Raw genomic sequence first — 27,954 nt, 5'->3', positions numbered from 1 at the left:
CGGGCAGGGCCGAGGGGCGGCAGGGCCCCCCCTCCCCGGGGGGACGGGGACGGCAGGGGGGCCCCGAGGCCCCTCAGGGCCCGCGGGGGTCGGTGCCCCCCGCTCCCCCCCGGGCACCGCCGGCGATACGCAAATTGCGTACGGCGCCCGGCCGACGGCCCCGCAGAACGGCCGCGGCCCTGCGGCACTGGCGTAATGGCTTCCAGAATCGGCCCCCCTTCCCGCCGCGCCCCATTGGACAGCGCGCCTGCCCGTCACGCGCTGTGCCCGCCTTCTCCCGCCAGCGTTGTGTTGTCATTGGTTAGTTGACCTGCTCGTCACGCGGAAGCCCCGCCTCCCACCTCCCGCGCCGCACTGTCATTGGCTAGTGGCCCTGCCCGTCACGCGGCCCCGCCCCGACACTGGTCTCGGCACACTGGGCCTGCGTGAGGCCGGGCCCGCCCGCGGGTTTCCCTGCTCAGATTCCATTGGGTGGGTTTCCCATCCATCAACGCAGAGCGCGCCCTGCTCTGGATTCTACCGGCCTCGCCCCATGCCCGTCACACTCAAACTGCCCCCCCGGCTCTCCGTCTGATTGGAGGCGCCGTCGCCTTATCCCCGCCTTCCCCCGGCGGCTCAGCCAATCGCAGCCTGGTCCGCGCGCTGGCACCGCCCTCCCGCTGCCACACACAAGACACGCCGCGGCGCCTCCTCCCGATTGGCGGAAGCGAAGGCGTCTCCCGTGACGTCACGCCCCGCCTAGCGCGAGGAGGGCGTGGCCCGAGGGCTCGGTGGGCGCTGTGATTGGGCGGCGCGGGGCGTCACGTGGCGGCCGCGGCGCGTGGCGCGAAGGCGGAAGCGGCGCCATTTGCCGGTGCCGCGGCGTGAGGGGTGGGCGGCGTTCGGGACCAGGTGCCGGCGGGGCCATGCCGGGGGCGCGGCGCTCCCTCGCCTCCCCCGTGGTCAGTGGCGTCCTCTGCCCCTGCGGGTCCCCGCACGCACCGCCGGCGGAGGGCGGAGGGAGCAGCAGCGGCAGCAGCGGCGGCAGCGGCGGGTCCTGCGGGCGGTCGCTGTGCGAGGCCTCCGAGCAGGAGCGGCGGCTCCGCGCGCTGTTCCAGAAGCTCGACGTGAACCGCGACGGCGCGCTCTGCATCCACGACCTGGCCGTGGGGCTGGGCCGCCTCGGGCTGCAGCGCTCTGAGCTGGACCTGCTGGTGAGCGGCGGGCGGCGGGGGCTAGACGGGCTCGGGTGCCGCGGTCCGGGGGAGAGGGAGGGTCGGGCTGCCCCCTCGGCTCCGTGCGGACCACGGGAGCGGGAAGTGGCTCCGGAGACCCTCCAGCTGTGCCTGGCCGAGGCGGCGGGGGCTCCTGCGCGGGGCACGGCAGCACCCGCTTTCCGTTACCGGCGTGTGCCCTGACCGAGATGGGACATTCCCTGTGTGATGTGACGGAGCGGGGAGGCACCTCTGGGTCCTCGCCTCAAAGCGACCCTGCCGACCTGCACACTGAGCCCGGAGGAGTCGGTTTGCTCGCTCCTTGCAGGCACGTACAGTATTAACTGCCCGCAGTTAATAAGGTTGAAAACTTGTTGCTTGGACAGGAAGAAAACCATAAAGGAAATGGCCTTTCTCCAGGTCCGAGGACAGGGCAGCTTGCATGTTGACTTAAACTAGTAAAAGATCCTTTAGAAGGGGTTCCTGCAGTCAGGAATTTTATTGCATCACCGCGTTTCCTCACATGAGTCCGTCTGGCACAGTGTTGCTACTCAGGTTTGCCCAAGGTGGCTTATGCACGCCAGACTCGTTTGTTTGAAGGGATTGGAAGTATCTTGAAGTGTAGGGAGGCTGCTGTGCTGTACAGTTTGCACATGGAGTGTATAAAAAAAAAACAACGTGCAGCACTGGCTTTCTCTTTCAGTATCAGAAGCCCTTTGTGGTCACACCGCTCTCTGTACACTGAGGGTTCTGGGCTCCAAGGTTCAACATGACTGTGCTCTATTTAACCATAATTAGTGCTATTTACATGTCTGTGAATCAGAGCAATGGGCTTGTCCTCAGTGTTTGTCCCTGCCGAGTCTTTTGTAGTCTATGTGCAGGGCCATAAAAAAGCTCAGTATCATGTGAGGATGGGAGATAAACGCATGAGTGCAGCCAGGGATGTGCCACGACACAGTGCCTGAGTCCTGCAGGAAGGAAGAAGAGTTTAAGAATAACTTCTGAGTCACTGAAAAAATATTTAATTTAAGTGACAGTTCATATTCTCTCCCTGTTCTGGGAGTGGCGCCTCCATTTGAGTGCTTTATCTGCATATGCCCATCCTTTCTAGAGTTTCTAGTTCCTCTCTAACTTTGAATCTCCAACACCTTAGCTTCTAACATTTCTCTTTTGTTGCTGCTGTAAAATGGGAGAATTCCTTGGCGCTGTGGTCTCGTGAGTGGCTTGGTTTCTAAAATTAACATGACTGCCATGATGATTTTCTGCTGGGTAAATTTTAGCACTGAAATCTGACTGTACCACGTCAATCACCTGTGCGTGCCCTGTGACACTGACCTGCTGCCACCCTTGGGGCACAATCCCTTACCCCTGGCAGAACTCCCTCACCTCCCAGAATGTTCTGTGTCACGCCTGCATGCCCGCCTGGGTTTGCATTCCCTGCTCTTCCTGTGCATGTTACTTGATCCAGCCTGACATTCTCCAGCCCAGGGAGGAAGCACCTTAAAAACAAACTGCGTTTTTGCTTCCCAGCAGAGAAGTTTCTTTGCTTTCCACGCCGTGGGAGCGGCAGAGAGGAACCGTTCTGCGGGGACTGGAACTCGCTGTCGAAGGGAAGCGCTGGCTGGACGCTGCTTAACAATCCTGTCTTTCTGCTGAAGCCCTTGTCTGTCAGTATTGTTCCTCAGCCCTTTGCTTCCTCTGCATGGGAAGTGGTTGGTTAGATGAATAGTGGGAGGACTGCCCCATCCCTGGAAGTGTCCAAGGCCAGGTTGGATGGAGCTCTGAGCAGCCTGGTCTGGTGAAAGGTGTCCCTACCCATGGCAGGGGGTTGGAACTGAATGCTCTCTTTCCAACCCAAACCACTTGGAGTTTGCAAAGTACTGTTTGTATGGCAGAGCATCCCCTTAGCAGGGTAAAACCCATCCTTTGAGAAAGAACGAGGATGCAGAGTCCAAAACTCTCTAGTTCCAGTTAAAAATGTGGGAACAGCCCTCGGAGAGCTGGCTGGAAAACTTCTGCCTAGTGCGGTTCTTAGGAAAATCAAATAAACTTCCTGTTTCCCAGGCAGTTCTATTAATAAGTCAGTCTTTTTTCTGCTCCATCCTTAGCTAATTAAGGCACCTTGATGCTTAACTAATGTGAGGTCACGCTCAAGAAAAGTGCTTAATCAAGATAAAAAACCTTTTTGATGTATCGGACCATGGTGTTTGGAGCCCAGTTTAGGCATAAATCACATGGATTGCCTGTGATTAGTAAATTACTTGGTGCATTTTATTTTTCCTTCCATTCAGCAGTACAGCTGATACAGGAGTTGCCTTCCAACGTTTTGGGAGCAGATGGAGAAAACACTGGGCTGGTAATGTGAGGTTATCACCAATCTCAGCTGCGAGCTGCTAATCTCCCTGCGTCAGTAGGCTGAAAGTCCTTTGTGGTAACAATAACTTTTGGGCTGAACTCGAAAAGAAAATGAGCAATATTTTGGCTCCTTCACTGCTTCAGAGTGCTTGCTGAGATAAAACCCTTTGTGGCGTTCTTGGAAAATTGCTGCCTTCTGTTTTAGAGGTGGCCTTCTGTGGTGGGGGAGAGAAGGGGTTGTACTCAGATGTCCTCTGAGGTGGAATTTGCTTATGTAAACGGTGCTTTCTTTTTTTTTTTTTTTTTAACCCATGCTGTTATCTTTAAACCATTTGACAAATACAGTGTGCCAGACCAGTGAGCCTTGTAACGAAATGTTTGCTTGCACTGGTCAGCATGAAGCAATCCACATACTTCATTTTGCTTGGGCAGTAAAGTGGTAATAACCATGTGAAGAATTTTTTTACAGCTGTTCTTGTTCTACCGTGTAAAGGGATAGTGTTTTACTGCTAAATTCTATCTACTTCTGGAATGGTCAGTGTCCTGTTACTGCTGCTTTCTGACTTTTATAAAGATTTATGGAACAGGAAATATGCACTTAATGGAAATATGGATAGTTGAGCCAGAACTGTGTTTTCTACTCTGTATCTGGAGATGTCCTATTGTTGAAAGAATGCATAATGGTAATATTTGTGTATTTGCTAATATAACTGTTTTCCTACTGATCCTGATTAACTGCAGGGTTGGAGTGCCATTCTAAAAACTCATCTCTGCTGCTGAAGTTCCAGACAGTCTGAACTGGTGGAATTAATCACAGCTGCCTAGAGACACACTGAAGTGGTGAACTTTGTCTGCAGCTGCCTCTTCTGTGGTGGTGCTGAGCATCTTCTGCTGGACTAGTTCTCTCCACTGCAAGAAACAGAGCACACATGACCTTTGTCTCTTTTCAGTTCCAAGTGTCCTGTTGCTCTGCCCTAATGATGATGTCCTCCTTGGCCTTGTGATATTTTCCTCTCCCAAGTTAATATATGTGATTGCCTATTGCTCCCTTGCTATCAGCTTCCCCATGGGAAACTACATCAGCTCCCATTCTGCTGAAATCTTTCATCGCTTCTTTCTTAGCCTGGTTATCTCCTCTTTCATCTCAAGGTTCTGGCTCTCCAAACTCCCCCACAAGTTCTGTTGTTCCCTTTTCCCACGTACCAGAGAAGCAAAGCCACACTGCACTGTTCCGTTTGCTTTAGGCCTTTCCTCTGAACAACTTTGCTTTTTAAGTGTGTCCCTGGACTCTTCCAGCTGTACATGTGCCATTCTGGGATAACAGATCACAAGCACTTTCGCAAGTGCTTCCATGGATGGATTGAGAAATTCCTTCTTCTGTAGCAGTTGCAAGCATAAAAATATTTAATCTTGTTTCTGATCAATACTTTTATCTCCTGTCATGACGTCATTTAATTCTTCCTTTCAGGCTCTTTATTTCTGTAACTGTTTGACTCTCCAGAACTTTCGAATACTCTGTGTTGCACCATGCACAATGTACTGGAATTCTCAGCAGCTGTAAGGGGCAAAAGGAGCAGGGACTCTTTCCTGTGTCATGCTTTCACCTGTTTTCCATTCACAACCATCTGGAATTGGAGGACCTGAGTTTTTATTGTGTAACAGAAGTCTGTTTATGAGAAAAAGAGCAGAATTCTAATACAGTTCCATAATCTGAACTGGAATATCTCTCCAAACCTAAATACGTTTAGATCTCACAATACAACTCCAAACCTATATGCATTTTTACATCTTCCTGGTTTGTGTGTCTTGAATCCTGCTGGGGCAGTTGTAGAGCTTTTAGCCAGGCTTTTGTAATTCATCCTGAAGGGTTGAGCAACACAAGGTTGTATCAGACAAGCGAAGCACTGTTACAGATTGAAACTCCAGTTGATACCCTTCCTCCTGCTGCTTTCACCAGTTATTTGCCAACAGCTTCTCATCCACCCATCTCCTTACTAATCCCAAAGGACAAATGTGGATACCACGAACCAGTTTAACACAGGATGAAACTGCTTTCAAAAACACATTAATTAACTCCACACACATTTATGAATAATGTTTATTAAAATAATAAGCACAATAGATCATATTTTGTGGGTCTGTAGGGACCAGAGGCCTGTTGCTGCTCTTTGTAAATTATGAAATGTGTGGTTTGATGGAGGCCCTGTTCTCATGCACTTGTGCAAGAGCAGAACTGTAGGTCAGTGATTTAATTGTAGATAAAGCCTTCAGATCTGTGGTGAGTGGATGAGTTGGTGTGAATTTTGGGTCCTGTTACCTTCTCTGATTTAGGCTACAGATGCAAATGAACTCCTTGTAATCAGTCATATGAGTTCTTGACAGCTGCTGAAAAGGCTTTGAGAAGAAATACAAGAGTTGGCTTTAGCACAAGAGAAACTTGTGGGCTCAGTGTTGGTTATAAATAGCCTTGGCTTACAGTGAGAGCCTTGGGCCGAGGGTGCATTGGGACAGGGAATGTCAGGGGACAAGGGCTGGCACCCCACTGCCAGAGGTCCTGCAGGGACAGCAGGAGGAGGGAGGGGCTGGAGAGCAGGGAATCTCACACCTTCATGGTGAAAGTCTTCTCATGGTGAAAGTCTTTTCTCAGTCTGATTCTCTGGCCATCAGCCCTGCCTTGGTGTGATTAATGTATGAAATGGGCAGTGTGTGTTCACCCCGTGCTCAAGGGGAGGTTGGAAGCCAATTTTTAGATGCAAATACATACAAGAGAAACTTGCTCCTGCATGTTTCCCTTGCATATAAACAAACAAACAAAATTACGGAATAGGCAAGTGTTGCTTTATGTTCATGTGCATACAGGACCAGGTATATAACTCGAGGGATGTTTGTTCTTCCAGGTTTGTTTTTGTCCAGCCTTGCAGCAAACTGGAGAAGCCTGGTGGTTCTCAGGTTTATTTAGCAGAGACCTTTGTCCTGTTTTGAAGTGCTAACGACTGAAGGAAGCTGGCTGACCTTTGGGAGATGCAGGTGCCACTTTGACTGGAGCACACAAGTTTTAAATGTCAGTGTTGTGTAAGAGTGTCTCTTGTAGCAAGGCATCCTGCATGTCACTGGTGTGGCCTCGCAGTGTTGCTTCCTGCAGGATGGTGTTTGTTCTGAACCCTGTAGGGAAGTGAATGCCTGTAGGAACCCCAGTGAGTGAAATGAGACAACAAAACTGATCCAAGGCAGCTGAATGTGCCTGTGTAGAATGTGCAGCAGTGCTTTGATCTTTTAACATGTGTTCTGTGGGGCATTCTTTATTGACCAGAGCTCGATACCTCGGTAAGTAGTGGAAATGTCTCCTTATTCTCATACAACTGGATTATTAGAATCATTAATGTTGGAAAAGACGTGCAAGATTAAGTTTAACCTTTGACAAACACCACCACTTTAACTAAACTATAGCATTGAGTGCCATGTCCAGTTGTGTCTTGAACACCTCCAGGGACGGGGACTCCACCACCTCCCTGGGCAGCCCCTTCCAATGCCTGACCTCCCTTTCAGTGAAGAAATTCTTCCTGATGTCCAGTCTGAGCCTCCCCTGGCACAGCTTGTGGCCATTTCCACTTGTCCTGTCCCTGGTTGCCTGGGAGAAGAGGTCAACCCCCACCTCTCAGGGAGTTGTCAGATTACTGAGATAACAGCAGATAAAAAAACTCCAGACTTCAGGATACTTATTGTTTCTTTTAATTTTTATTTTTAAACGAATCTGGTTTAATATTGAGCAGAACCCTTAAATGGTTGATGATAAGTGTTAATAAAATGACATCAAAATCATAATAAGGACTTGGTCTCCTGTTTGAGAGCCCTAAAAAATGATGGTGCTGCAGCCCTGTGCTCTCAGCTGCACACAGTACAACATGATATGTTGTATCATGGAGGGAGGAGGAGAAGGGGGAGGGAGTTTTTTCCTACAGACCTACTTGTAGCAAATGGTAAATGAGTCTTTGTTCTTGTTCATGTCCTATGGCTATATTTGTTCCCCTGAATGTGGGACATGAGCACGGTTTAATGACGGCCCAGTCTTTGTCTCGGGTGGAGAAGCGTAGCTGTGATAACTGGTGTCCATGTGGGGAGACAGCAGAGATGTCTTAGTTTTTCCAGCTCATGTCAGGAGCTGCAGGGGAGCTTCTGGCAGCTAAAGTGGCTTATAGTGGGGAATTCTGCTCTAAGAGAAATTGTTGAAATTTTTAGATCATGAGCTGCTTGGAAAGGCAAAGCTGTTTGGTATGTGAACCTACATGGTTTAGCCTGAGGAGAACTGTGTGAGGGCAAGCCTGGGCCTGGGCTGCTGCAAGGCCATCGTTTCTCACTAGGTCTTTTCCTGCTTAATTGTCTGGTGCAGCAAGAAGTTAATTTTCTAATTTTGGAGTACTAAGGATGCCCTTAGTCTGTTGGTCTATCCCTGTTCCTCATATAATACGACCTTGGTGGAACTTGCTGTTCTGGGCAATGGCTGTGTGTTCCCCCTCCTTGGCCGGCTCTGTCTGTATTTCTGTACTTGGCTCTGGCCCCTGGATGCCTGAATGTATCAGCTAGGATAGTTAATTGCTTGTGCCAGGGTTCCTGTAATGAGGTGACCTGGGTTTCTTTGTAGTGTTCCCTGAGCTATGCTGTGTCACCTTAATATATGAACCTACTTGAACGTCACCAGACAGTTTAATTATTTAAGCAGCAGTGGCCAAGACATTTAGATTTTATGTCTTAAGAAGCACTGTGCAGGCTTAGCTTTGGCTCTCTAAAAAGTCTGAAGTACTTAACGTTTTCCTCTTTCAGAAATTCCCTTTGAGAAGATAAGAGGTAATTGGTAGAATCATGGTGGTCCATCCCAGCTGGGGTGCTGGGTGCTATCTGTAGGTGACACACACACACACTTGTGGGCAGCAGTGCTCCTTGGGGTGCTTCCAGGAGAGCTCCCAAGAGAGGTGAGTCACTGATGATTCCTGCGGGGTCACCTGAGGAATCGGAGAGGGCGACTGCAGCGCCAGCTCTTCCTGTGCCGAGGAGGAGAAGGGTCACTGCTCCCAGCACAGCTCCATTCCCTCTGCCCCCCTCTCTTTTTGCCCTCCCTCTCACATTTTTCACGTTAGCTCTTTGTTGGTGACGTGCTTGTGGGAAAATGCTGTGCATTTACTCAAAAAAGTCTTCTAGAAACCATCTTAAAGCAAAAGTCTGAATTTCTGCCTGGTACTACCAGCCTGGAAAAGGCAACTGCCTGTCTGAAAACTGGAGTTTTAGACTTAACAGGTACAAGATGTAGCCTGATGATGTGGCTGAAGAAGATACAACATAACTTGGATTTGTGGCTTAAACAAAATCTGCCTCTGACAGCTTGTGGTAACTAAGGAAAATAGTTTTAATTGAGCAAAACACATCACTCTCTTGCTCTTTCCCTTCTCTTTTGTCTCCATTTGGGTAGATTACAGAACTTTATTGTCGGTGTCTCCTCAGGCTATCTAATGACTATCCATTTTGGTGTGTAGGACTCCCAGGCCAGCTGCCACAGGCGCCTTCTGTCCCCAGTGACTGGTGTGCTGGCCAAGAGCCAGCGTTCAGATCAGCCCTCCTGCTTTTCTGCCTTAAATCCCAGGTTTGGATCATGCAAACAGCTGGAGTTGGAGGGCTGGCTGTCTCCTAATGAAGCTGAGGTTGGGAAAGCTGTTTTACTGTGGCCTAGGTGTTCATGATTTCTTGAAAAAGTGAATTCTTGCTCCTCATATGTTCCTTTGTGTCACCCTTCAGGCTGGACTCACGGTATTTATTGCATCTTTTCTCCCGTGTGAATGATTGGTTTTGTGGTGGTGTTGGTAGGGTAATAATTCCCTACAAATTCCCTGTAGGAGAGCAGTTGTCTTGCCTCTAGCTATAATCATCCTGCTGTTACTAGGTTTATTATTCTGACCTAATAAAATTTCCCACTTGGTAAAATAATTTTTTTTCCTAAATATGATTAGAAAAGTCTGTCTGTTCTCAAGGAGCTGTGTGAATTAGTGTGGTGGCAGAATTCCTCTGAGGTTTCCTTTAGTGAGGACAGAGGCCAAGGAAGCATTGCCGAGTTTCTGCTATAATTGCACCCCAGGCATGTAATTTCTTGCACAAATTATTATTTTCCTATGAAATCTCTGCATGAGCAAAGGAAGATGGGGTCCCTGCTGTGCACACACCACTTACATTAATACTGTTGCAGGGCAACAATTGCAGTAGTGTCAGGTAACATCAGCTGTCTAATGGGACCTTGTAAGTATTAAGTGACCACAGAGGACAAATCTCAAGTCCCACATGGGTGTTTTGCCTTCTGTATCGTGGCTTGTAGCTCTGTGAGTGGTGGGGCAGTTTGCCTGCAGCCACAGGCAGCTTGGATGCCCTTTCCGCACTTTTTTGGACCCCATCCATGAGTAGCCTCAACTGGTTACCCCAGCTGAAAGCTCTGTAATTTTTGGCTGGTTTAATGAGGTTGTGAGAGGAGCAGGGGAGCAAGGTAAGCGCAGGGTTTATGTGGATGTGTGAGATGACTCGTTTTGGTGGCAGTAAGCTTCAGATTAGCTCACAGCTGCTTGTGAAACCACAGCCTTAGGCTAATAGGAGCTGATTTTGAAGAACCGTGCCCAGTTCAGAAAATCTGCTTTGTTCTTCTGGCTTGAGAGCATTAAAAATTTTCAAATGTCATCTTAAAGGATCTGATTCACTTCGTGTTAGAAAGTAGTTTAACTTTTTGCTTGTGGTTGTGATGACTGGCAGCAGCTCAAGATAATTGAGGCATGACAAGAATTCCTCAGTCTTTTCTGCCTGTGCCTGAGCCTGGGCTTCTGACTGCATCCCAACTAGAGCTGGACTGTGCCATTCCTCGGAGAGGGGCAGGGCTTTCCCACACCCCCATCCCAGTGTTGCTGCCTCTGAATTTTTAAAATTTTTTTCTATGTGGTTAGTTTTTGGCATGTGTCAAGTTTTAAGATAAAAAACTTTGTTGCGTACTCTTTGTAGACCTTGTGATTAAAGAGCATTTTTTTCCTCCTAAGTAATTCTGGTGTATTTGCAGAAGAATTCTTTTTTAATGTGATGTCTGCTATGTACTTGTCTCTCACTTTTTCCATTACTCAGGTCGGTTACAGGAATTCAACTTTAGCAAGTTGCCAAACGTGATGTTTAGTGTTTTTCCTTTATTTGCAGATTGGCTACTTAAAGCTTGCAGACCTTCCAGATTTTGGATCTTAATTTCACATCTAATATCTGTATAACAGAAGTGTCCTGCAGTCTATCACTCTCAAAAGTTAAAAGCTGAAAACTGACGTCCTTTGCTCCCCGTGGATCTTGCTTTGCTACGGTGGGTAGGGAGCCCTGGGTGATGGAAACTGTGATCTCTACTCATTTCCCTGCATGTTAAAACCCCCAAACTTATGGAAAAGTCATAATAGTTTGGAAGTGAGGCATGCAGTGCCCTCTGTCTGTGGATGCAAAGAACCTGGGAATACGAAGTAAGATGATATACTTTAAAATGGAAAATGCTGCTGAGTTCCCCCAGGGTGGGTTGACTCTTGTGGTGGGAGGCCGATGTCCTCACCAGTGGAGGAGCAATTGCTGCTGGGGCAGCAGAGAGGAAAACATGGCATTTCTTGCAGAAATCCAGGGAATGTATTGGTATCTGTGCTTATATATTGATGTCTACTCGTCCTGCTCTGGCTGGTCCTAGCCTTGGCTGGGTGGTTCAGGGCTCGCCCAGCAGAGCTGGACCTGTCCGGGGAAGCGCCGCTGGTTTGAGCGCAGCTCCTGCACAGATGAATGGCCGTAAACGCTGTGTGGGCGCGTCGCTGTGCTGCGCTGGGCGCCAAGGGAAGCAGCACAATGCAGCACCAAAGAGCTATTGTAGGCTCGGATGAGACTATAATAGACCAGGGAGCGAGAGAGAGTGCAGTTGGAGGTTAATGCGGCCACGGCTGGGCAAAGCCGGCTTCTCTCCGCACAACCATCTGCCGCCCTAACAAAGAGCCGCAGCCGAGGCTGCAGACGCGGGTACGCACATCCCTCGGACCGTCCCGTTCCCTCGGGGCCGTGTGTTCCGCGCTCGGGTTGGGTACCCGGCTGCCCTCCCTGCCCGCGGGCGCGCTCCTGTGCGGGCGGCCCGGGGCGCGCTCCCGGCCGGCTGCGCGCGCTGCCGTGCTCCGGAGCTCCGCAGTGTTGGGAGCGAGGATTGGCTGGGCACTGCTGCAGTGGGGACGCAGCCCGGGTGCTCAGCATCGCTGCTCAGCCTCCCCGCTCCCCTGCCGTGCCGCCGGGATGAGCCGGGACGCGCCGCTCCATTGGCAGCCCTGAGAAGCTCATCTTTAGCTTTGCCTCCTGGGCGCAGCGTCTCGGCTTCTCAGTCCAAGCCGTCTCCAAAGCTCAGCGTCTCTCGGCGTCTCCTTGCCAAGGGGGCTTGTGCTTTGTCTGTTGCCATCAGATTTCTGAGGCTCTGGTACAATGAGCTGCTTGTCAGGCCAGGCACGACTGCAGTAGCAGCAATTTCAAAAGGCAGGAAGCGTCCGCAGGAGCGGTCTGTAAAGAATTCTGAGCCTGTGGAGTCGCTGGGTTGAACCTCCCCGCTGGCTGCTGTGCCGATTCCCGTCTTGGGGGTGCTTGGTAGTGCAGTCACATCATCCTTGGCAGCGGGCAGCTCCCGAGCGCGCAGGGTTTCCCTGCCCGGGATGCTCGCTGGAGCAGCAATGCTGCAGACCCTGTGGCATTTTCTGTCTAGCTTCCTTCCCAGGGCCATATGCCAAGGTCCTGCAGATGAAAAAGAGGATGAGGCCAGAAACACCACCCCACTTCCAGGCCCCGGGGAGAAAGGGCCAAAGATGTTGGGGAAGACACAGGACAGAGGGACTGATCCCACTGAAAGGAGACCAACTATCCTACTGGTGGTTGGACCCGCAGAGCATTTTCCAAAGGTAATGGGACATCCAGGGGCCTGAGGAGGGGTTGGTGCACATGACAGCCGAGTGTGTGGTCTGTGGGAGAAGGGCTGTTGCAATTGGAGTGTGTGTGTGAATTTGGGGAGGGGGGAGAGGGACAGGAAAAAGGGTGTGCCTGTTAGAAAGGAAGGGGGGGCAGGGGAATGACTGAAGTGAGGAGGTGATCTAACCTTCCAAACATGATGTTCTAAGCGGGCAAAAAATGCTGTTTAGGGGCAAGAAGGAGTGTGTGGGGTCTCCAGGGTTCCTTAGCAACTTGTAAGAAGCATGACTGAGAGGGCAGGGAATGATAATGCAGGTTAGTGGTGAGTCCCACCCCTGCACTGGAGACCAGCAACGGATCAGATAGATCCTAAAACGTTCCCGAGTCAGTCTCTGGTAATTTGGCAAGCCTCTGGTAAAACTTGCGTGTTCTGGGCAAATGAGTAACTGGCTGTATTATTTGAACGGCACAGCCTGGAAGAGAGTAAAGCCTGTCTCTGGGGAGCGGGTGGCATAAGGGAGAGACTAAAATCTGCATGAGGATGGGGAGTTCCCAGGGGATGGGAGAGCAGGGAGGTGGTGGGGGCGCACAGTTGGCAAAGAATAAATGGTGAAGCTTTGTCTGGGGGGAGGTGAACAAAAGCTGCTTAGTTTAGTGCTGGGGCTTCCAGCACAGTGCTGGCCGACTGCAGTTCTGGTTTGTTATGATGGGGAGGGAATGCTGTCCGTCTCCCCTGAGGATGGTGCAGTCAGCTCTGACTACATGTGGTTTAAGACCAAGGGTGTGACCTGGGATTAGGGGAGAACGACTTGGGCATAACCCCTGCGAGGGATGGGAGCTGAAGGGCTGCAAGGGTGTGTGACTTTCAGGATCCAGCTTATTTGACAGGGAATCAAGTGTGGTTGTTGCTGCAAGGTTTCTTTTTAAAATGAGGGATGTACAGGTTTAAGTTGTGGAGGAGCTTAATATCTATTCTGCTGCTGTTTTGAATGGAAACAGACAGGACGGCATTTCTCATTCCGGGGAGCAGAAGCCACTCCCTGCTTGAATCAGACTGAAAAATCTGCAGGGACTTTTGCCTTCATGTCTATCCTTAGCAGTTAGCACTGTGCATCTCCTTCCAAAAAAGGAGCATGCGCGTCCTGAGAAGAGGAGGACTTTGGTGCACAGAGGTTGAAGAAGGACAGAGGCTCTGAACCGAAGTAGATTGTGATGAAAGCCTTGCAAGTGTAGGGCTGAAAATCTCTGGTGTCTTCTAGGGAACAATAGTCCCTCAGTCAAGGAGAGTCCATCTGTTCACACCTAGAAATTAAGCTTTCTCTGAAAGCTGATACCAATCTCCTCTTTCCTGTGTGACCCTGGGAAGTTTTACTGCATAGGAACCCTAAAATTGGCTATGGAGAAATACCTAGAAGATAAGGATGTGGTAAAATGGAGTTGTTGCATCTTAGGAAGTAACTGCCCATCTGCCAGGAGGTTGTGACTGTGTAATTTTAGCCTGCCCTGATTGTAAAGTAAAATACAGTGTAAAGCTCTTCTATTGAGGATTATGCAGATATGTTTTACCTTGCAATTCAGGCCGGCTAATGCTGCATCCAGCCACTGTGGCTCTGCTGATGGACAGCAACTTGTTAAGCTGCAATGACTTGTTTGTGCTTGATCAGATATCAGTGTTCTAATTACCTGTCTGAAGGAGAAGTGTTGGGAAAAGTCTCATACAGCCTTAGGGAGAGATAATAAACCACTGTGAGCAAACAGTATTATTTGGTGTTTATAGAAAATGTGGGGGCTTTTGTTCTCTGCCACTGGCTGGCTGTGACCTTGGGAGCAGTCTCTTGACTGGTAGGCCACTTTGTTTTGTAAAAACACCTGTAACTACCTATTTGCTAAAAACACAAAAAATATGACACCTGATACTGATGTTAAGGAATTGCCATGTATCAATAAACTTGAGTGGAGGGGCTTCCTGGCCTTGGCTCTTCAATCTCCACTTGTCATTGGTGTGTTTCTCCTCAGAACCTTACCTGAAGGTAATGATTTCAACATGAGGCTGTTTCTGCAAACGTGGAAGAAAATCCTGATTGCAGATGTGATGTGTTTGCCCCGGATGTGTGTACACAGGAGAGACGTATAATCTGCCCCTGATGTCACTATCTGGACTTGTAACTTTGGATCTGCGTGTTGTCAGTGGAACAGGTCACCTGTCCTAGTGTCAAAGACTGCGTAGTGTTGTCTGCTGTCCCTGGTCTCTGTCCTTTCCCTTGCCAAGCTTTGGCTGGCTGCACCTCTTTACTCTCCTGGGGTCTCTTAAATGATTAACTCCCCTCCTTCATACTCTCTGTGTTTTTGAGGACTTTCTGTACTGTCCAATTAATTATAAGCTAGTTTCCAGAGATTAGAGAAGACCATTCCAGAAATTAGAGAAGACCAAGTCAGCAGAACCCAGTGAAACCTTCGAGCAATAGGGCTGGGGCCCAGAAAGCTGTTTTGCCTCTGAAGGAGGATGTTATGTGACTGTGACGCTCGCTGGCACTTGATATTTTTAGAGACTTTTTTTTTTAGCAAAGTAAATTCAAAATTAAACAGCATACTTTCCTGCTCCTTGTATGGCTGCATCTTTCCATCCTTTGGGAGGTACGTTCTGGAGCTGATGTAGTAAATCAGTGATGAAGCAGATGCCTAGAAGAGTACAAATGACTTGGAAAGGTTAGTGTTGGAATGGCAGGGTGTGGAAACTGGTAACTCGTGCAGATTTAAAGAAGAACAAAATCCTATAAATAAAATGAAAATGAGTTGGCAGCTTCCTCGATGACGAGAACAGTGAGCTGTGAAGGTAGACAAACCCAGATACTGCTCCCTTTAGCAGAGGGTATCAGCCAGGCTGGCTCCACATCGCCCAAAAATGCATAGGTCCAGCTTTGGCTTCATTGGCAGAATTGGTGGCTGGAAGAAGTATCAGGGAGGAGTGACCTTATTTGGTGCTCTGTGCCCTGTCCTTGGTTTGATCAGGAATAGACAGTGCTAATGAGGGATGTACTGTCCGTAGCTCACGCCTGAAGCCCTGGGCTGGGTGTGCTGCCCACAGGGGCTGGGGGAGCAAGACGAGCTCTGTGTGTGCTGAGGCTTGGGCAGTGACCCCATGCTAATGTCCCAGAAGTGCTGATCCCTGCAGCCTTGGAGAGCTGCCTGGCTTTTGAGTACTTCCAGCTTTACCGGGATTTTTTTAGGTGAAATCTAAAAACTTCTTAATGCTTGTTTAAGCTCCCTTTGTCATTATAACCTGAATTGCTGGTATAAACTTCATTCGTAATCTGTCTCTCCTTCTTAGCTCGCTGTCCTGTAATTAATACCCTGCTTAAAATCAGCTTTAACCTCATTAGCTTTCTCCTTTCCTATGACATAGGTAGTAGGGCTTTTTTTCCTAAAATGTGCCGATTTTGCCTTTTGTCTCTAGCTGCCAACTCCAAACAGAGTTCCTTAGGAAAATCTGCATCATGTTGGCATAGCAACTGAGCTGCCAAGCAGCTATAATAGTGATGCTTGGCAACTCGTGGGAAGGACTGCTGAGGATCTTGAGGCTTTGAGGAGCAAATCTGAGTTAGATTTGTTCACTTAGTACCTGTTGCTGGAGGGGAGCTGCTCTGCTCGCCTCGGTCAGGCTGCCGAAGGTGTTTGGTGCTGGTCAGTGGGGGGGATGTAGCACTGGGGTGCTGCTTGCAGTGAGACTGGTGGGAAGGCTGGGGTGTGCTGTTGGCGTGCATGCAGTGAGCTGCTGCAGCTGATCTTTAAGAGGATCTGGAGTCCCTGAGAAGATCTCGTTTTCGTGTGGAGAGACGTCAGCAGGGAGTAGGTTAAGCCTGGTTAGGTAATGTGGCAGCGGTGCCATGGTTGGTGAGGTGCCCAAGGAAGGACAGAGGAGACTGTAGGCCACGACTCTCAAGGGTACTGAGTCCCTGTGGGTCATGATCCATTAAGCTTTAAAAAAAAAATCCTTGAAATAAAGCCCCGGATTAAATATTCCCGGTTAGTGTGATTGACATGCAGCTCCACAAACAACTCATTACAGACCTTGGCTTTGCTTTAAAGAACAAAATACCACGGTAAAGACGTAAGAGCCCCCTGTGTGTGAGGGCCTGAGGAGGGGAGTGCTGGTTGGACTTTGCTCAGCCAGGCAGGCTGTTTGAACACAGCAAACACCAGAAAATGTTGCTGTGTCCGCAGTGGTGGCAAAAGCTGTTATCTGGGCTAGCTTGAACCAGTTCAGCAAACACACTGTGTTACTTCTGGTGCAGACAGGATTAGAGTTTGGGTTATGGGCTATGGCTTTCTGCATCTTCTCTGTGTGATAGCTTCTCTCTGATAAATATCGAGACTATAACTTTATTTTACAATTCACATTAGCAATCAGTAATTCTGTCCTGAGCAGCGTTGTTACACTCTGGTACTCTCTCTGGTGAGCTTGGTGTTATCCCATACATCAAACTCCACTAAATGCTCAGAAACCTGTAATTATATCTGCATTAAGTGGTGCTTGTGCCACACTCCCTCCAGCCTGACTTGCTCCTAATGAGACCTCAGGAACTCGCTTGCAAAGCAGTTAAATTGTCAAGGGTAGAAGCTGGAAAATGTTGTTCTGCCCATGCCACTTCTCTTAGCACAGATCTGACTGCAATGTTTAATTGTGGTCGGAAGAGGAGGGAAAATATTAAGCTGGTGTAACTGCTGTGTGGATGCTTAGCTAGGAGGCTTAGAAACAGCTGGGGCTGTTTTGAAGCCTGCCCTTGATTTGGGTGATTTTCTGTGTATTTGGCACAATGACAAACCTCCACAGGCTTTATTGCTGCTGTGTTAGTAACTCTGGAGTGCTGCAGAGGGGAGAGATCTTGGTGTGCAGGGGTTGCCTGTTCCAGCTGACACAAGTGGTTTTGGGAGAACTTGCAACCAAAGCCAATCAACTCTGGTACAGCAAAGTAACCTTGTAAAAGTGGAATTTCAAGACTGTTGCTTAAGTTGGATATCCTAAACGTGTATGAGGCAGTAAGTGGCTGGCATCCTGCTGTTACTGTGTTTTAGAAGAACTTTCTGGAAGACAATGAGAGTTCTCCTGTGTTGCATGGTGGGAAAGGTTATGATCAAGGCTGATCCTTACTGTGCTGCCTGTGTAAATCTTCACAGAGGTGAGAACAGGATCAGGAAGGACTGATGGGGATGTAAGGAACAGCAAGTGAGTGTCCTGGCCCTTGGCCAAAGCCTCTTGAGCTAAGAGGGACACCCAGTAAGAGTTAACTGGTGGTGAGTGTGATGTAAGGGTTCTTGGTTAATGGGAGTCAGGTGTTGAGCAATGGGAGCAGCTCACATGGCTGCTCTGTGTCAGATGGGTGGGACTGTACAGCCCCGGCTTCCCTTTTAAGTAGAAGGGCAGGGCTTGTGCAGCCAATCGCACCGGAGCCAGCCTCGCTCACAGGCATGTGTCATGAGACTTGCTGGTATTTCCTTTCCACTACGCACTGAAATTAGCTCAGGGGAATCATTCAGTTTTACTTCCCTTCCTTCCTGGTGGGTCTGAGCAGGGCAGCTGAGTCTGGGGCTCAGAAAGATGCTCTGCCTCTGTCTGTACGTGCCGGTGCTCGGGGAGACAGAGTTTGAATACTTTGAGTCGAAGGGGCTGCCAGCCGAACTCAAATCCATCTTCCGCCTCAGCCTCTTCATTCCTTCCCAGGAGTTCTCCACCTACCGCCAGTGGAAGCAGGTATGGCACCGAGGGAGGAGTGGGAGGGAGGGAGTGATGGAGGGGTGGTCTCTACACCCCGAGTGGCTGATTGGAAAGGGGAGAAGTCTGTGATGGCTCTGTAATAACTGAGTACAGCGTGGACACACTTCTCGTGCCCCTTGGCAGGGATTGCTGAAGCAGCGTAAAGTGGACTTTTTCCTTTCTCATTCTTTTGTTCTGAATTGGGTGAGATCTCGGTGCCTCCAAGACTGTTTAAACCAGCTGATTTGATGTGAGTTAAATAGAGAAAGGGGTTTTCCAAATTACAGAGTCTTCTGCTTCAACTGGTCTGCTCAGATGCGTTTCCACATCCTCTTCCTTTACCTTCTTCTTGCATCCTGCCTCTCATCTGACAGGAGGTGTGTAATGTAGTGTCAGCTCAAGCTGGTGAAGGAGAGCAGGTTTGTGCTGTGAGCAGGAGAGCGGGTCCATGTGAGTGACTCAGCCAGAGGTGGGTGGGCTGAGCTGGGGGAGGTTGTGCAAGAACCTTTTGCTTCGGAAGGGAGATGCACTAAATCCATCTTGTTGCTACTTCTTTTTCATGACCAGGCTGTCAGCTCAGAGAGCTGATTATTGATCATCAAAGCTGGGGAGGCTTTTTATACCTTTGTGCCGAGACATAAATGGGATGCTGCAAGCTGGGAAGTGTGTGAGGTCCCACAGCACTGCAGGGACTGTGACTGTGCCGGTGACCACAGGAACTTCTGTGGCCAAAATAGCTGTCAGTGACCAGATTTCATATTTGCTGTTAAAGGCGAAGAGCTGCAGGCAGATATTTGTTCACATCTCTGGAGAAGATGCTTGGCTTTCCCACCCCCCTCACATGTGTGTTGTGGGTTACTGTCGGTCAGGCCTACAGTGTTTTTGCTCTGTGATTGTGGGGGAGGAAGGTGAGCAGAGCAAAGCTTTTATTGCCTGTGGTCTCTGATTACTCGTGGCACCTCTCTGCGGTTGTTAGGGTGTGCTGAGAGAGCAGGAGCAGTTGCACAGTCACATCTCTCTTACAGGGCCTCCAAATTATTAATGCCTGTCAATTGGTTGGGGGTTGCCAGTGAGAGGGGAAGCCCTGATTCAGCTGTTCAAGCCCAGTGTGCTGACAGGCGAGGGGTGTTGGTCTATATTTAGCCCACAAGTTGAATGTGAGGTCGTATCTGAACTTTACAACAGTCATATGATAAATGGCAGGTTGGGAATACTGGACATACCTCGGAGGTCAGGGCAGCTGGGACAGCACTTTCTTATTTAAGGTTCAGAAAGTGATTAGGAATAATCCTCATAGCATTAAGGCTAAAGAGACAGGACTTAGTGGGTGAGAGAGTTTTAATAGCAAATTATTTAGTATTGAAGTAATTTAAAATGGCATTGAAACAAAGACTTAAAGGCTTATGAAGGGGAGTGGTGGTCATAGAGTGAGGAGATATCACAGTAAGCTTAGGTTTGCCTATTACCTTTGAAGCCTGAATATTGAACGAAATATTGGTGAATGGAGGGTTAACCCAGTGTTTGATCTCAGCTCAGAGCTTCCTTGACAACCCATTTGCTGTTAACATAAATGTTACAAGCATTGAAACAAAACTTTGGGTGATGCAGTGGACTGAATCATACTTCATTTAGTGTTGCTCACTAATTCATGTTGAAAAAGACTTAAAAGCTGTCAAAGGCAAGTGACTGAACAAGAAGGGAAATAGGAACTCCCTGAGCCACATTCTTGCAGTCTGGAGATCACCTCTCCTGTCATGCAGCCATATGCCCTCACATAGGACAGTCCATGGGCTATTGCCTCATGCTGCAGTGAGTTAATTAGTCATTTACCTTGTCCTAGATGTCTGGCACAGTTTGATCTTGATTTTAGTTTTGTCCTACTAAGAACCTTTTCTTGCTCTATATGCATCTCATGGAAACTTGTGTAATTAAAGCAAATAGCTTCAGGGTGCCTAAACCAGTTCACAGGGGTTTTTATCTTTGACTGTGTTCACTAGACCTGGACAGGCTTTTGCTGGTTGGAATTAGTTATTGCCAGAGGGACCTTACTTCTCTAAGGATCGTAGCAGGCAAGAATTTCCTTCTGTTCAGTTTTTTTTTTTATTACCTCGAGTTCTGTGATTCACTTTTAATGCAAATCTGTTGCCTCATACTTAGTTCAAGAACCTTCACAAGGGCTTTGTAAGGTGTTAAGATACAGTCCTGAGATTAGACACACTACACTAGCAGAATGTCCCTGATAAAAGCATGAGGCATTCTGCCTGCATAGTGAACTTTGGAAGACAGTTGGAATCGGGTGACTTTTCTACGCTACTGCTTTGCTCAAATTTCTTTGAGGAATTATAATTCTGTCATTGACTTTCTGGAGGAAAAGTCAAAGTCATGTAGGAAAAGATCTTTAAATATGGTAGAAGAAAGGGCTGACTTGTCTGAATGAACAAAGGGACTGACAGGTTTTTACTGTTTTCTGAACAGAAAATTGTGAAGGCTGGAGACAAGGACCTGGATGGACAGCTGGATTTTGAGGAATTTGTTCACTATCTCCAAGACCACGAAAAGAAGCTGAGACTGGTCTTCAAGAGTTTGGATAAAAAGAATGATGGTAAGTATGCTCATGAGTGGACTTAAGTGCCTGTGTTAGCTTGTCATACATGTACCTGAGCTCACTGGCTGATCTTTGTAGGCCGCATCGATGCCCAGGAGATTGTACAGTCTCTTCGGGACCTGGGAGTCAAGATCTCTGAACAGCAGGCTGAGAAAATACTCAAGAGGTGAAGATTCCATTGGTTTTTCTGTTTTATGTTGAGGGGGTTAGAAAGAAATGTAGGGACATGGAACACCTATCTCTTTTTACCCTGTACGCACTTTCCAATTACTTCAGCTCCTCCCTTTTTTCCTGTTACGTTTAATTTTGATTTTTCCCCATGAATTGACATAATAAAATCGTAATGCTTTATGGAGAGTTACTGTCAGAGTCTCTCCCTGACCTGTTGAGGGGAAGTGCTTGTATCTGAGCTATTTGCATCCCTGTCTGATTGTCCTGCTGCCCTGAGCTTGCTGCTTTGGAGAGGGACTGTGCAGTTGCTCTTTAGAAATGCCGAGTGCTTTATGCATGTGGCACTAACATGTTAACAACCACTTATTTGTGCTGTTTTTTCCTCTTTTTTTCCCTCTGCTACCTTCCCTCTGTCTGTTTGCCTGTGTGTCAGAATAAGGACGGGACACTTCTGGGGTCCTGTCACCTAGTAAGTATAATTTTCCCTTTAGTGTTAGTTATGTCTCTAACTTTGATAAGAGGGGGTCCAACTACTGCTGTGGGCTGGTTAGAAGGGAGAGAGAGGGGAGGAAAGAGAGCCCTCTCTATCTGGTGAATAGAAGATTTCCCAGCCTTGTCTTGTGTTTCTTTAGAAGTCCTTTAGTAGTTGCTTTGCAAAGCTTTTTTTGGTGTAAGCCTGAATAATCAAAGGGAAGGGGAGGAGGAATTTGTCACCCAGTGGGAGCCTGTACTCATCTGATGATAAATCTTTTTAGCATGGATAAAAATGGGACAATGACAATTGATTGGAATGAGTGGCGAGACTATCACCTGCTGCACCCAGTGGAGAACATTCCTGAAATCATCCTGTACTGGAAGCACTCCACGGTAAGAGATAGTTCCTCTGCAGCAAGTCTTGGTCTTTGCCCAGCTTCTTGTTCCCCAGGAGCTGCTATCACAGTTCCTATCTTTCTCTTCATGGTTCATAACTGCCCTGTAGCCCTGGAAGCTCAATTGCTTCCTGTCCTGTGATCTTGCCACCTCTCACTGGCACAGCTGGAGGCACAAGTGATAACTGCATGTTCTTCAGGGAGGTGAGGGTGTTCTCTTGGCAGCTCTCAGAACTCCTGCCACTGGCCAGCCCTGACTGGTTCAGGACCTGTTAAAACTAGAAACTGATTCCACAGGCAGCCATCCTTCCTGGAGATATTTGTGTGTGTGAATAGTAGGTAATGAGGTTTAACTGGCTGCGAGCTTGGAAGATTCCAGAAAGGTCCAGCCTTTTTGCCATGCAGCTGCCTGCAGCTGGTCAGTTTGTTCCTAACCATGATCCATGGTATTTTGATGCAGACAAATGTTCAGCAGTTGCCAGGTTCTTGGACAGAAATCTTCCTCCTGTGACATGTTGTGTAGCAGTGGCAGCTCCTGTGGCCAGACACAGCAGTTACTGGCTGTAGTTAAGCTACTGACTTGGAATAAGCATATCCAGAACTTCAACACTTTGCACTGACAAGAGCAGTAAAACTTTGGCAAAATCACTGGCTGATGAAGCATTTCTCAACATACACCTTCTACTTTTGCAGATCTTTGATGTAGGAGAGAACTTGACTGTCCCTGATGAGTTCACAGTGGAAGAGAGGCAGACAGGGATGTGGTGGAGACATCTGGTTGCAGGTGGAGGTGCAGGTGCCGTGTCCAGAACCTGCACAGCTCCCTTGGACCGCTTGAAAGTGCTCATGCAGGTATGATGGGGCAGTTCCACTTTGTTTGAACCTGAGCAGATTCCTTTAATATTCATGGATGCCTAGGAGATGCTAATGTTCATCAGCACAGTACAACACTGTGGCCAGGGTTAACCTCTTATATTGCCATTTTGAAAGCGTTTTGGATTGAGTGATTGAAGTCATGTTAAAAAGTTATTCTTCATTGACTAGAAAAAATACAGAGAATCTTTGGAGAGGTAGACATGTGAAAACTGTCAGTAGTTAGACAGCTTTGTGGAAGAGCTGGGGTTTGGTGAAACAAGTTCAAATCCTGTGTTCACTTGAGAGGCCCCTGAGGCCATGAGAGTTGAAGTGGATGTGGTGGTCAGTTGGCAGAGCTTGTACTCAGTATTAGAAAAGAGTTAGAAGATCTTGATTTTAGCCTGCTTTGTCACTGCACCTGCTCGTGAACCAGCTGAGAAGTTGATGGGTAGTTGACCTTAAGTTAGGTATGGGAAAAAACCAGCCTATTTAACCTTTCCTCCCATTCCAGAGGGGAGATATTGATTAGATTCATTAGTTAACGCTAGACTTGGCAAAAAAGAAAAGAATCTTGCTTTCCTATTGTAGTAGTTATCTGGGAGGGATTAAAGCCTTGGCAAATCTCTGGATAAATAAAAAAGCGCCCTTTTGTCCCTGGATTACGGAAAAACGTAGGGCTGTCGTAATTGGGACTGGAACTAATCCAGGCTTGCCTCTCTCTCCCAGGTCCATGCCTCCCGCAGCAACAACATGTGCATCATCGGCGGGTTCACTCAGATGATCCGGGAGGGTGGTCCGAGGTCACTGTGGCGAGGGAACGGCATCAACGTGCTCAAGATCGCACCCGAATCGGCCATCAAGTTCATGGCCTATGAGCAGGTGAGTGAAAGGGCACAGACAAGTCTGGCTGCAGAAGGGTTTGCACAAGGACAGTCTTAGAAGAAGGAAATGATTGAGATAAGTCCTGGAGCCTCAATGTCTGTCTGTTCTGGCTTCTGCAGATCAAGCGGTTCATTGGTACTGACCAGGAGATGCTGAGGATCCACGAGCGGCTCTTGGCTGGTTCTCTGGCTGGGGCCATTGCACAGAGCAGCATCTACCCCATGGAGGTGAGGAAGGATAGCCCAGCCCAGGGGGGTTCGTGGCAAGGGCAGGGATGGGAAAATGTGGGTAGAACACCAGCACTGTGATAATTGATGAGTTCTTGGAGGTGATACCAAGTACTGCTGTCAGGACACTGCTGTTGTCCTGGCTGTTTGTGCTCTTAATGACATTGTCTGTACGTTTTTCTCCTGCTGATTCTCCTTTAGGCCTTCATGCTATTTATTCTTGTCTCCCAGGTTCTGAAAACACGGATGGCTCTAAGGAAGACAGGACAATATTCGGGCATGTTGGACTGTGCCAAAAACATCCTTAAAAAGGAAGGAATGTCTGCCTTCTACAAAGGATACATCCCCAACATGCTGGGAATCATTCCATACGCTGGTATTGACCTGGCAGTCTATGAGGTATGAACCCTTCAACCTAACAATTATTATATTATGTTACATTATATATTATTGTTAGCTTGTTGTAGGACTGTGCTGCTGGTGTGGCTTTATCACTGTCGCACCTGTCAGTCACTGCAGGACTTTAAGTAATTTATCAAAGCTTTCCTGATCAGCCTTATGGGGCACAAATGGATTTTTTTTTTTTACCCCAAATGGCCTAAAAGATAATCCAATACAATGATTCTACTTCACAAACCATAGTCCACATTGTGCATGGTCACTTGTTTCTTTTAATGAGAAAATTGCAGCAGGAAACTAAAAAAGGGATTTTCCCAGGGCACTACAGTGGCAGAAGCTTAAAAAGATTTGAGAAGCCCTGTGCTTCTGGCTGAGTTTGCATATAGCTTCCTGGGCCTTTAAGCTGGATCTTCTATGAAATGTGATATTCTTTTGATTGTTTCTTCCCTGCTAACTTTGGGCTTGTTCCTTCCAGACACTAAAGAACACCTGGTTGCAACGCTATGCCGTCAACAGTGCTGACCCCGGGGTCTTTGTCCTGCTGGCCTGTGGCACCATCTCCAGTACCTGTGGACAGCTTGCCAGTTACCCACTGGCTCTTGTGAGGACACGCATGCAGGCTCAAGGTGAGAACTTCTGGGAGCAGTGGGAACTCCTGCCATGGTTTCTGAGCAGGGTAAAGGTTCTCTAGTGTAAATATTGTGACAACAGCCTCAGCTGGGCCTGTGCAGCTGAGCCCGTGGGCTGTTTGTGATGCTGCAAGGGGACAGTGGACTTTGTGCTGCCCTTCAACAACTGGACCAAGGACTTCCAGGACAGAGGTTCTGTTTTGCTTAGATCAGGAGTTTTGGCTAAGGGTGTCTGTAGAGCAGTTTGAGAAAATAGTGGTGATGTGCAACATGGCCATGTTGTGCTGAGAAGTTAATGTTGTCCCCCACAAAGCACCTTTGCTCTGTGAACATCTGGAAGCATGTGACCCAGAACTGCTCTTAACATATTTTCACCACCTAGGCTGCATTATTTATCGTGTCTTTCCCTGTTGCAGCTTCAGTGGAGGGTGCTCCCGAAGTGACAATGAGGGGACTGTTCAAACACATCCTGAAGACAGAGGGAGCATTTGGGCTCTACCGGGGTCTGGCGCCGAACTTTATGAAGGTGATCCCAGCTGTGAGCATCAGCTACGTGGTGTATGAGAACTTGAAGATGACTCTGGGTGTGGATTCACGGTGACCAGGAGATGCTGAGGACTTTGAACTCTGAAATCTTGGGATGCAATCCCAAGACGTATAAGCCATCTCTCATTCTGTGAATGTGTCGACACTAAGCTGACTAAGCAAAGCTGTGAAATCCCAGATTGTTTGTGAGTCAGTAAGGGGGAGGGGAGGATCTGGTGTCCTTTGCCATCTTGCTACTCAGAGCTCCACATAAACCATCACGTGGTCCTTTTTGTTGGGCCTTTGGGAGACCAGGAGGTGAACTCCTGAGAGAATCTTAGGGCAGGAGTTGCTGAGGTCAGTTCCCAGCAGTATGACAGAGTAGCAAAGATCTGGGTTACAGGTCTGCCCTCAGCCTGTTGCCTGTACAGAGCTGTTTGCCTACAGATGAGCACCTTCTGACTTGCTGAAAGAGCTTCTTTTTCCATTCAGAGAGCTGCTTTTTCCATTCAGTTGTTTAACTTCCTACCCATTGTTTAAATTTGTACAAACCTTGTGTAGGAGCTGCTGCCACACCGGGCTTGTTATAATGTTTACAAATATTCCTTTTGGGTAGGAGACATTCATGTTCTGCTTCCAAGACTTGACATGAAATGTAATTTTGATCTATACTGGTTTGGAGGGCTGGTGGGCAGTGGTTTATCCAGTCAGGCTGAAGGTTGCTTAAGCCAGCCTGATGAAGAATTAGAATTATTTATTTTTTATAGGTTTCAGTGTGTCTCATAAACCCACTAACAAGATGCACTTACTAACAGAAGCAGCAGACTAGAGCCTGCATGCCTGTATCCTTTGCATGCCGGGATTGGCTTGTCTTATACTCAGCAGGGGCTTGGGAAGGGGAAGGCAGGAGAGCCCTGGGCTGACCGGCACCGTGATGCATGGCTTTAGTGAACAAACACAATATTTCACAGCTCCTGTGCAGTTGTGCTCCCAGCACGACGTGAGAGCCCCTGTGCAGCGTTGCATGGACCTCTCAATTCCATTCTGCCTGGTGCCAAGGAGAGCTGTTGGGCCTTTTCCAAACCCCGTGCCTACGCTGCTATTTCTCTCTTTAGACCTCTTGGTAGATGGATGTTCAGGTTTCCATGGGTGCCCCAAGTCAGGAATGTCTGCTGTGGGAAGGGGTGTTAGGGAGAGGGGCTGGTTGTCACTGGGAGAGGTGAGCTTTCAGTCCTGAAGACATGCTTGCTTGTCTTTCAAAGGGTGCTTTTCATAAGGCTAAGGGAAAGAGATGGCTTTAAAATTTCTCTGATTGCATTATGGGCTGCTTTAGTTAATAGGATCCGGCTTCTGAGGCCTGGAAGATCCTCATTCAACTTTTCATTTTGGGCAAAATGGACCAGCATTGCATTCCACTGTTTTACTGCTTAAAGCATATTTATTTTGTATTTATTTGAACAGAGTTATGTCAGACTATTTTTATAGACTTGTTTAAATATTGTTACTGTGCTTATATTTCTCCTGTTTTAAAAAGTTCTCTATTAGTTCTCTCACATCACACAGCTGAGTCGTGGGGAGGGACGCTAAAGTCACTCGTGTACCTTCCCTGTGGGGCTTGAGCTGCCTTTCCCACGTCTGGGGTTGTTGCTGGAGGACCTCAGCCCAGAGAAATTCTGTAGCAAGAAGCCATAGGAGAGAAGGGAGTAGGTGAGGAAGCAGAACCTTGGGGAGAGGGTGCACTGTGAGGCTTGCCTTAGTTTGGAATTGCCTCTGTGCACGGCTGAAAGGCTTTGGGTGGATGGCTGAAGTTGGGAAGTAGAAGGTCTGTGTATGTTGGATGTCACAACAGCTAATTAAGAGCAATTTGGGGAATTTTTAGGTGAGGGGGGAGGAGAGAAATCTCAGGGACTAAAGACAATACACATTTCCAGAGAGGTGGAAGGAAAATTGCACTTGGACATGGGCTGAATCAGAAGACCCTGCTGCTGAGCCAGTGCTCATCACATGCAGGAGGACATTGTGGAGACGTGTGTGAGAAATTGGAGAAGGATTTGCTAGCACTCAGCAGCTGCTTTTTTTCGGACAGATTTTGGTGGTTCATGGAGAGTGTCCCAGGTGAGGCTCTGCCTTAACTCTCAGTGCTGTCAATAGCAGCCACTTGGAAATCTAACCAATCTGGATTAGTGATGATTTTTTTCCACCCCCCTCTTCCTGAGACCTGTCATAAATTCTGCAGTGGCTCCTTCCTACCAGTGTGGCCTAATGAGAATATGAATATCAGAATGCAAAAATCAATGCAAAATGACAACCATCTTTGTAGCTGTAACCACAAATTGTTATAATGCAAATCTAACTCGGATTCTTCATGTAGGGAACAGTCTGCTAATAAAGGTCTGTTAAAGAGATACTGTGTGTCTGCATCTATTTCCTGATATGGTTTAGTGATGTTGTTTGTGGCCAGACTTTTCCTGGGATAATTCTCACCAAGGTCACCAACACTGGGAAGGATTCTCCCTTTGAGG

The 27,954-nt window shown here is 48.2% G+C and overlaps 1 protein-coding gene across 5 annotated transcripts; it reads left to right on the top strand.

The window, feature by feature from the left end:
* Positions 1-890: 890 nt before the first annotated feature.
* SLC25A25 (solute carrier family 25 member 25) lies at positions 891-27,837 on the top strand. 5 transcript variants are annotated; one of them, XM_027687945.1, is made up of 10 exons: positions 891-1,193; positions 20,746-20,872; positions 20,954-21,041; positions 21,802-21,913; positions 22,609-22,767; positions 23,497-23,649; positions 23,772-23,879; positions 24,111-24,278; positions 24,754-24,904; positions 25,324-27,837. In XM_027687945.1, the coding sequence occupies exons 1-10, from the start codon at positions 906-908 to the stop codon at positions 25,506-25,508; spliced, it is 1,539 nt and encodes a 512-aa protein (XP_027543746.1). In that variant the 5' UTR covers positions 891-905; the 3' UTR covers positions 25,509-27,837. The 5 variants fall into 5 exon arrangements, with proteins under 5 accessions (XP_027543746.1, XP_027543749.1, XP_027543747.1 ...); XM_027687948.1 differs by lacking the exon at positions 891-1,193 and adding an exon at positions 4,935-5,105; XM_027687946.1 differs by lacking the exon at positions 891-1,193 and adding an exon at positions 12,272-12,511.
* The last annotated feature ends 117 nt before the right edge of the window (positions 27,838-27,954 follow it).

The sequence above is a fragment of the Neopelma chrysocephalum genome, unplaced genomic scaffold, assembly GCF_003984885.1.
Source record: "Neopelma chrysocephalum unplaced genomic scaffold, ASM398488v2 Primary Assembly neopelma1_74, whole genome shotgun sequence".
Lineage (NCBI taxonomy): Eukaryota > Metazoa > Chordata > Aves > Passeriformes > Pipridae > Neopelma > Neopelma chrysocephalum.
This window is presented reverse-complemented; position numbering and strand designations above follow the sequence as displayed.